This window comes from Musca vetustissima, unplaced genomic scaffold, assembly GCF_032173495.1.
Source record: "Musca vetustissima isolate MV318-11 ecotype Yass unplaced genomic scaffold, APGP_CSIRO_Mvet_v1 utg10678, whole genome shotgun sequence".
In the NCBI taxonomy this organism is placed as follows: domain Eukaryota; kingdom Metazoa; phylum Arthropoda; class Insecta; order Diptera; family Muscidae; genus Musca; species Musca vetustissima.
This window is the reverse complement of record NW_026880847.1, coordinates 268,247-278,895: the sequence shown is the minus strand read 5'-3', so window position 1 is coordinate 278,895 and position 10,649 is coordinate 268,247. Positions and strand designations below refer to the sequence as shown.

At 34.3% G+C, this 10,649-nt stretch overlaps 1 protein-coding gene across 1 annotated transcript in view; it reads right to left on the bottom strand.

The window, feature by feature from the left end:
* Positions 1–764: 764 nt before the first annotated feature.
* Positions 765–10,649, bottom strand: part of LOC133326727 (klarsicht protein-like) — a 252,165-nt gene continuing 242,280 nt past the window's right edge. Inside the window, exons 15-19 of the mRNA XM_061535341.1 lie at positions 3,456–3,631; positions 2,229–2,779; positions 1,925–2,147; positions 1,429–1,858; positions 765–1,389 (exon numbers count right to left, since the gene is read on the bottom strand). Of these exons, the coding sequence (XP_061391325.1) occupies positions 980–1,389; positions 1,429–1,858; positions 1,925–2,147; positions 2,229–2,779; positions 3,456–3,631 (1,790 nt within the window). The 3' untranslated portion in view covers positions 765–979. The remainder of the gene's footprint in view (positions 1,390–1,428; positions 1,859–1,924; positions 2,148–2,228; positions 2,780–3,455; positions 3,632–10,649) is intronic.

The window sequence follows — 10,649 nt, the reverse complement described above, 5'->3', positions numbered from 1 at the left end:
TGAAGAAGAACGTAAATTACGATAAATATGTTTCTGATTGTTTGAAAAAAAAAACTAAAGTAATATTTAAAATATTTGCCATAACTATAGAGGGCTTGGCTTAAAAGTAAAATTAGAATCCTCAAAAGATATCTAAAAAATGGATTGAATGTTGTTGAAACCGCAGCTTAATTGAATTTTTGATTGCGGTTTTGTGAACCTTCTCCTTGCGGAGTTTGCTTCTGCGAAATTTGGTATGTAAGCTTCGATTCAGAAGGCTTATAGCCGACAATTATCTGAAGCTGTTATTAAACATTTTAAGCTTCTTTTCAATGCTTGTAAAATAACTTTATGCTGGCTTATACTTAGAGGCAGCGCTACCTCTTTGCTTCATACATTCATTCTCTTTAATAAAATAGCTTAGTTATAGCTTTTGTTTTAGTTGCTCTAAACATTAAACACAAAAACAAAAAAATTTAAATTCTCATTTCATTAAAAAATATTGCTAAAACTGCTTCTTAAAAACTGCATCTTATAAACTGCTTATAACATCCGTTCTGCTGCTGCGTAAAAATGTTCTTCTGCTTCTGTGTTTTCTTAGCTTTGAACGCGCCTGCGGTTCTTCTTCTTCTTTTATTTCTCTAAAATCTATCATAACCTTGATTATAATTTAAGATACATATCTATAATGAAATACAAATCCTTAGAGACGCGTTTAAGTCGGGCTGTTACAATTTTGCGGATATCACGCAAAAAGATTGCCCTCCTTCTCCTTCTATATGGTGTACTTGGATGCTTTTGTAGCGCATTTTCTTTTGTCTGTCTCAAATGTGATTTGTCTGAATGCCCTATATGTGGTGGAATGAATCCGTGGGATTCCTTATACAAGGGACCTTAAGCTTAACATAATCCCTAACCTTATAGAGACTTTAGTAATGCATGCAAATCAAAGGATACAATCGGGTATGACCTTTGCTGCCGTTGGCGCTGCATAAACCCTTCAAATGGGTGGTGGTCCTCGTATGTAACGCAATTGCGGTGTGAAACTCATGGACAAATTATTGATGTTGTCGCAACAATTTGGCTGCATAAGACAGGCGGCACAGAACACGGTGAACAAGGCCAATTGCATGGGTACGGCCACACGGGCGATACGCCAGGCCCAGCCGCGTTTTGATTTGGGATTCAATTCATCGTCGGATGAATCTAAATCGTAATTGGAATTGTCATCGGAGGGATCATCATCACCATCGGGTGTGACGGTGGTAGAGGTCATTTGCAAGGCATTGCTTTGAGCCATATCAGCCGCGGCAATGGAGTTTGTGGGTGCAGTCGCCGAGCTACGACGATTTTTGCGTTTACGTCTGCTCAACGAAGAGCCTCCAGTTGACGATGTGACCTCTTCAGTAGCTGCTTGTTGGATCTTATTTTCGAAACCATTCAAATGACCATTACCATTTGCATGACGTCCCTTAAGGCAACCGTTGGCATGTTTCAATTGTTGTGCTGTTTTCGAATCTGTTTGATCTTTCTTTTCAGTCACTTGATCTTGGGCTTGTTGTTTCTTGCTTTGATGAGAAGCTGCTGTTCTCACAATTAAATCGCGACAGGTATTTTGAAGACTCTTTAAATCATTTTCGGCCGATTCCATGCGGGCGGCAATTGATTTCATGGCCTCGCTGCCTGGAGCCAAGGCCGATTCCAATTGTTTGGCCAAACGTCTCAAGACACCCAAACGGCGTTCTCGTTCTGAGAGACCACCATCAGAGGTAGCACCACCATCTGAAATGCCAGAATCCGAAAGAGAACCATTTGAGGCGGTAAATTTGGCAATGTAAAGGATGTGATTGGGATCCAAGTAATCCTGAACGGCAATTAACTGCGGAAAAAGAGAACAATGAGTTAAATGAAATTCACAAATTTTGGGTAGTTATAAAATAGTTACCTGTTCCTGGCTAACATTAACTTTTTCGGACAATAATTTAGCCACCAGTTTAACATTCTGGGCCAACTCCCCGGGAGTGGCTTGGCCAGTTTTCAAAGCACCTTCCAAACCTTGCAATGTGCCACGATCCTGGCCCAAAGCCAATTGGAATTCTGATAGGCCACATTCCAATTGACGCCATGCCGTCAAGGAAGAGGTTAATACTTCCAATTGTGAATTGATTCTGAATGAGGGGGAAGGAAACAACAATAGAAGGAGGTTAGTGGTTTTGTAAATAAATAATGCTTCTTCTTCTCTATCTTACCTTGAATCCGCCTCATCCCAGGCTGTGTACATATCGCTGACTTCATCTTTTAAATGTTTGTGGAATTCATTTTCCGATGTTATCAAGGATTGTAAATCCCAATTCTTTTCATTGGCAATTGTGTGTGTGGTGGTACAGGTACCAATGCTGCTTGTTGATGCCATCATTGCAGATGCTGTTGTTGTAGTGGTGGTGGTGGCGGTGTGGGTTTCAACTTGATTGCCATTACTATCGGTGACAGTTATCATGGTTGTTTTGTTTGCGGATGCTGTTCCTACTGCTGCCGTTGTTGTTGTTGTACTATCAGGTTCTTCTGCTGAGGCTGTTGTTGATGTAATGCCGCCGATCGCCAGTTTATTGTTGTGTTCGGACTCAAATTCGTCTTTTTCCTCTAACAATTCAATGCTGGCCACTTTGGCAGCGGCTTCTTTCAATTGTTGTTCGACAACAGCGTTTTGTAAACGTCTCTCCTGTTTTGTTAACCAACTATGGACGGAGGCATTCAATTTTAACATATTTGTACGATATGTCTGCAATTGGGTTTTTTCATTCTGAAAATAGAAGAAGAAGAAAAGGAGGAAGAACATAGTTAGTTAGACGAATGACAATCAAGAATTTAATTTAAAAAAATGTGTTTTTGTCAGTCAATTGAAACTTCAGATGGATTTTGGTCATTGTTGGTCCGTCTACATGTCGTTGGTCTTCCCTGTAGCTCGAGAAAGTAGGATATATGAAGTTATTTGGATTTGGAGGAGAGAGGATTTTAGATACAATTATGTACATTTTTGGACACTGAGAACAAAAAAGTTTGTAAAAACTGTAATTTTTTGCGGAAACTATAGAGTAGTAGTGGCTAATTTGAGCCTTATTGGGTTCTCAGTTGGTAGAGATAAAAGCTTGGCCGATTTGAAGATTTTCTACTCATATGCGTTTCGCATTTGGGCCAGTCGATTTGGTCAGAAAGTATTATAAGAAACGTGTATTTATTAATTTATGTATGTATGTCAGATCAATCTTGCACAGTTTATTTTTAAAATAAATTACCTAAATATTAGCCCACTCAATTATTACAATTTCCACCAAACCCACACACACATATTTGCTATTGTAAAATTATTTCATGTTCCAATTACAGTAATTTGCTTTTAACTTCGTTTTTGTTCTTATTTTTTCTCCTCTGTCCATTTTGATCGAATATGCAATTCCATAAGTAACGTGGCTTCTTACCTTTAGAGCTTCGATAGCAATTTGAATTGATGGTTCTGTATCTAACTGTTCATATGATGATTTATTGCCTAAACGATTTAGAGCATGCTTCAAGACAATCATGTCTTCTTGCATTTTACGAGCAGCGGCAGCATTTTCGCTCCAACCCAATAAATCCTCCCAGGCAGCTAATAAATCTGCAAATAAATGGATTGGAAAAAGAAACACAAAAAAGAATTGATAAAAATTAGTTTCAATTGTAAAAGTAAGTTGCAAACAAACATACAAATACACAAAGTGAACTATATAATTTCAATTAAAATTAAAACTACAACTACAACAAATATTGTAATGCGAAAGGTAACTAGAGGGACCTTTCGAATTTCTTGTTTTGTTTCACGGTTGTCTGTCTGTTTTCGTTTTTATTTAAGCCTACATTATTTGTTTTTCAAAAATAAAGGTTAATTTTTCTTCTTCTTGTTTAGCTTAGTATCCCAGACACGCATTGCTTGTAAACACAATAGCAACACCAACAACAGCAAAATCGTAAAACATAAGCCAATGTAAAAAAATTGTATTTGCTGCCAAATCGATTTTATCCGCTTCACAGTCCACACAAAATCGATATGTTATTTGCCAAGTAATTGTACAATTTTTTGTTATTAAGAGAAAGGGTTTTGCAATTTCAAAGGAAAAAGTTACACAGAAAAGCGAAAAAATACACGGAAAGAAAATGTATGTAAATATTGTGATCATGGATTTGAGCCATTAAGGCAAATTTTGCAAAATGTTGTCTCCAATTTTCAATCTTAATTAAGCTGAAAATGTTGTTTGATGTTGTTGTTTGTGTTGTATATATCCTCATGAGCTAAAAGGCTAGGGTATAAAAAATAATCTCCTATATGGTTAAAATATTATAATACTTTCTGTGTAAATATGGCGCCCAAGGTGAAGCTTAAAACTTAAAGTAAGCAGCTATTTGACCAAAATTTCATTATTGGCTCCAGAGGAGGGGAAAAATGCAGGAAATCTCCTTCTCAAAGAATAAGTATTGATATGCTCGACGTTTAGACAAATATGTATATATGGCGCCCAACGTGGGGCAGGAATTCGAAAGCAGTGTCCTCTAGTAGAAACAAACATGTCTAATGGTGTCAGTGAAGAAAATGTTAATTATTTAAAATAATATGATGTAAAATCTAATACCAATAAAAAAGGAAGATAAAAGGAATTATTTTTAAAAACTCTTCAAAATTGTAATTAAATTTTTTTGATTAAAAAATCGAATTTGATTTCCCATCATAAAATATATTGTAATTATCGTTGAGAAAAAAAAACATTTTTTGCAAAACCGAAAGTTAATTTTACCTCCGATCACCTTTTTCATGGAAATTGCATGTTAATGATTCATTTTCGCAATCAATTGTTTTTGTTATAAAAATATATACTACAATTGTGTTTTTTCCTTTGTATTATAAATACACACATATATAAATATGTAAACAAAACAAAAAAACTGAAATCCACAGCAAAAGGTATGAAGAAGCAACGATAAAAGGTGTGTAAATTGGGGAAGTAAATTTTTTGTAAAAAAAACATTTCATTTGTTTTTTTGTTTATTTTCATCGCATGAATAAAAATACAATAACTAAGAAAAAAAACATATGCATTTGTTAAGTTTTTATTCCGTCAGTATTTGTTGTTGTAGTGGCGAAATTTCAGATACAAACAAATTTGTTTGTTACAACTTCATGCCATTGCCACATAAAGGGAGTGTTATTACACTGAAGTATTTTATTATTATTATTGGCGGTGTATGTCACCGACTATCACCCAGTGATGTTGATGACGATGATGACGGTGATTATAATGTTAATGTCACTATCCGCCGTATTGTGCCTAAGTTTTTTTTTTGTATTTTCCATAAATTTACTATGATTGTTGCTTTTGTTGTTGTTGGTTTCTTTTTCATTTCTCATTTCTATTTTGTTGTTCAATACAACATTTCCATTTAAAATCAATTAGCCATTCAAGTGCAATGAACTTTTCTTATTTGTTAATAACAAATTCAATGGGTGGAAGAAGAAGAGGAGGGGACAAAAGAAATGAAACGAAAGCAATCATTGTTAATTTATTTAAAATAATTAGAGATTGTTCAACTGATCAAATCTAATTAGAAATACATAAGCTCAATTGGTGGCTAGACGTAAAGTGTGGTTGTGGCGCCCAATGTGGGGTATGCACAATAAACTCAAAGACTGTAATTTTATGTTAGAGGGATTTAAAGAAGTTAAAAAGATTATAACCCGTAAAAATATCGATATAAGTCTGCCCAACTTTTGTATAACATTTAACTTTTTATGAAGATAATTGGTGTTTGTTCAATTTTTAGAAATACATAAGCTCAAGGAACTGTTCAAATAATTAGAAATACATAAGCTCAATGAAGTGATCAAATCTAATTAGAAATATATAAGTTCAATTGGTGGCTAGACATAAAGTATGGTTGTGGCGCCCAATGTAGAGCAAAAGTTATGCATTAAGAGAACAACACTTACATTTGATGCTATAAGAGTTTTTAAAGATATAAAAATAAAAATGTTGGTATATAAGATCAAGCTTTCATATACATATATGCCTCATTTAAAAATTTACCCGAATTTGGGTATTTTTTGGTGACGTTGGTTTTATTTTTAAATAAGCCGAACAAATGTCAATGTTTATACAAGATTTGGAGAGATGTGAATATTTGGCGCCCAACGTGGGGCATAAATACTAAAGTCATTAACCTTACCAGAAATATTATTATTTATGAAGAAAGAGAGAAAGAAAGAATTTGTATATTTAAGCCAATGATACATAAGCTCAAATGAAGTGATTCATTTCTAATTAGAAATATATAAAAATTCATTATTGGTGGCTAAAGGACATAAAGTATGGTATGACTCGAAGTTTAGTATAATATGTATATATGGCGACCAACGTGGGACAGATATTCGGAAGCAATTCGAAGTGGCCATTTAGAAGGCTTATACTTTACCGAATTTTTACATTTCCTCCACTAAACGGCTAAAAACGTTCTGAACTTTTGAATCATGTTTTTGATGGATAATGACAATATTTTTTATATATGGCGCCCAATGTGGGAACTCTAAAATGCTACAGCAATGATAGCGAAAAGTCTGTCCATGAATTGATTAGCTAATGATCATCCTTAAAGAACAATATTAATACTGATAAATTTTTTGTTGTCTCCCCGATTACAGATATTTCAAAGTAGTCATTTAGAGATGGCTTATCTTTAGCAGAAATAGGACATTATCTCCAGGGAACACTTAAACAGATCTAAACTTTTTTATTGTGCTTTTAAAGAGCAATGCTAACAAAATTATGTATATGGCACCCAACGTGGGGCTCCAAAATGATATAGCAAGGCTTGAGGAATTATGATTTTAAAGAGTTATGACAAAAAATGTGGCGCCCAACGTCGGGCTCCAAAAGTATATAGTAAGGCTTGAGGAAAGCTTGTTTATTGACCATACAGTTTCGACTAACACCTTTTAAACTTCTTTAAATATTTCAATCTCACCCTTTTTTATAAATAGTAAACCCTAAATGGATGGCAAGAAAACTACGTGCTTTAAATTAAACTACGATCTACGCACAAACCACTTTCGTGCTTTGTATAATTGATTAACTTCGGCAGATCTGGGCCAAATTATAGAGATAGAATAAATAAGCGAGTGTGCTATCAGCATACCAATGACAAAAAATGTGTCTTTGTAGAGCCGACTTTTTTACAAATATGGAAACCCAGACACTATGACAACTGAATGTAATGAAACAGAGTTGCATTGAGCAATCTAACGGTAACAGTTAACAAAAACAAAAAATATTCTTTTCTCCCTCTGAGATTCTTACCTTCTTTTGGAAAATGTTAACTTGTTTTCAAAAACAAAAATTTAGGGGTGGGTTTTCCCTCGAATTATCAGATGTTAACATGTACAAAACACTGTAGCAGGTAGATGTTTTAGATGTTTATTTGCTTTTAGTAACTGTATACAATTTTATTTGATTTTTTTATTTAGAAATTTTACAACATTCTGTTTTCTAATTTTTTATTTCGACTTTCACTATAATTAACTTTTTTTTGAAAAGGTGCACCATCAAAAATTTAAATAAACTCATTATTCATCACTTGGAAAATTTCACACACTCAAAAAATGCAGCAATAATTCAACAAGACCTCCTCAAGCGGCCATAACCACATAAACACTGATAAATGGCGTATTACGCAAAGCAAAGCAAAACCCAAACAAAAACTGAAACTAAATAATAACTCGTCATACAATTTTAACAACGCGCATGCGTGAGTTGTTTGCACTATTACAGCAATGCAATGTTCAAAATTGACCGGTTAATAATTTCTTTTGGAATTAAATAAATATGTTGCTTAGATGCGCGCCTAGACACATTGGGCGTTAAACATATTTCACGATCTTTTGCCTTCTCTCAAAGATTTTTGTTATTCATTTAATCTCTGTTCAATTTGTTGATGCGTAAGGATATCGAAATTTTTTCAACCACTACCACAACACTGAACGCTTGAAGAGTTGCAACTAAACTGGTTGCAGGTACCACAATGCAACCACAATAAAGGCAGGCAGGCAATACCAAACACTTGGCTTGATCGGCTACAGCTGATTGCTGAACTGGAAAAAATAACGCAGTAACCACCATAGCCTGTTACCGACGTCGTTGTTGTTGTCGTCGTCGTCAGGTAATAGTGGGCTGAATCTATCTATCTGGCTGCATTGTATATTTGTTAAAGAAATAAATACAAATCTATTTGATCAGAGGGTTTCTCAAATGATTTTTCTGTGTGTGTGCAGCCAATGTTTTTTGGGATGACTGCATCTAAGCAACGACTAAAATAAAACCAACAAAAAATTAAATACAAACCCAAAGCGACTGCGCTTAATACTATGGCAAATACTTAAAGAACAGTGGTGCCATATTCTTAAAAATATTTTAAATGGAAGTTCGATTATAAAATTTCATATAAATAACAAAAAGTTTCAACTCCATTGTAGCTCCGTTGCAGAACCTGCAAGAATCGACTAACTTTAATACAAATAAAAATTCTTGTAATCATGAGAAAGCCACTATTTTTTCCAAAATATTAAAATATTCCATTAATATCAAAATTATTTTCCTTCTTAGATCTAATCTATCACTATTTGTGCTCATATTTTCATTCTCTGACAAAAACACTACCACTCTTAATGTTCGGCAGTGTTTTGTTTTGGTATCGTCCTAAATCTCTCACCACAATTCGTGAGAGAGTTGTTAGTTTTGCAACTACGGCTTCTATTGCTAACAACCGCAGTTTCTCCACTCACTCGATTGTGGTTAGTTTTGTATTCCATTGTTTCTCTATTGTAGACACTGTTAGTAACTTCTGCATTGTGTTATAAAATTCGCATATGTATATTTCAAATTATTTTGATATAAATGCTAAATACAACATATTAAAAAAGAGGGAATAAAACATAAAACATCAATGGAAAAATTATAACGATAAAAAGCTTTTGTGTCATACAAAACAACATCACCAAACAAAACACAATCCAACTTGTTTTTTTATTCTCTCTCTCTCTCTCTCTCTGTGCCAATAAACCAATTTAATGAATAAAATACAGAAATCCTGACATTGGCAACACTTTCCAAACACTATTCTTATATGTAATATGCGAATTGTTTTTTTTCTGTGTATGGATCGGATTTTTTATCCAATGAGAACCCATAAAAAGAAAATAATAGTCAATTCAGTAGAAAAACATGTTCAAGCTGCCAAAAGAAACGTTAGATGTCGGATACCTGAAACTTGGATCAATATCTATAATATTTGGTAGGGAGATTTTCTACTAAATGGAAAATCAAAATATATAATTACAACCCATTTGTTTGAAAAACGTGCCCAAGTTCCCATAAATTCCAAAATTTGTATATCTTTATATTGGGTCCACCCAAGGGAGGAATGAAAACCCGAAATACCAAATTACATCCAATTCGGATGAAGATGTTCCCAAAATTCTGAATTTTTAAGAATATCATTGTATGTGTGCTGTAACAAATCCTGGACCAAGCATCCTACGAGTAATTGCAATGTCTGCTCTAAATTTTGAAGCTATATATTAAATATTAGGATATTTATCGCTGTTTCAACAAACATAAAGAAGGTTTTGGGGTCTCCGACATATATTTGGAGGTATTGCAAACGATGTGGCAAATTTAATATACTCCTATAGTGAATCTCTTAAGAAGGTGGACGAAACTATTTGCTACCACTGTGCAATAACTCCATGCACAGTTGAGTGGCAGTGGCAGCAAGTCAGACTTAAGTAAGTACATCAATAGGCGGCTGGCAAGCATTCATGCAGAATAAATACCTACTGTCAGTTTTAACTTTATTATATTATTCAAAACTATTTGCCCTGCCTTCCCTGGAAAGTTATCAGCTATTTTGAATATGCGGAATGAGCTATGAAGCGTTAAACGTGAAATGCACAGAATTTAAATAAAAAGGAGATACATTTGATTTACGTAGAAGCGGAGAAGAAGTGATTGTGGAATGAGATACATTGGAACTTTATTAAGTTATCAGTGGCAATGTGAAATAATTAATTTATTATTTTCATAATTGATTTATGATCAAAAATTTTAGAATGGAAAAATTCTCAATTTGAAGTCCTTTTTAATTGAATCTAGTCCACCACTTTAAAATGCACATTGATTAATAATTTTAGATACGAACAAATGACACACACACACACACATTTGCCAAAATGTGACACTAAAACCTGCTAATGGCCATTAAGTCAAATCATTTGTAACTGGCTGCCAGTTGCTGCTAAAAGTAAAACACCTTAACATGATTTTTATTTGATAGGCGAGTAACTCCTGTTTGAGTTTTTGCTGATCACAGGCACTGGCTTGGCTCACATGGAATGAGGCGATAAAATGCTGCCAGCATTTTTGTTGCATGAGAGGCAATTGCAGACAGCCACACACAATGATTTTGGCTTATGGCCATATTTAGCCATAAAACATTGTCGGTCGGTCGGCGTTGCAACAAGTTGGCCTTCGTCATATCTTTATGTCTTGTTGACGCTATTACTTAATTTTGTTGTTGTTGCTGGCGTTGTCTGCCAT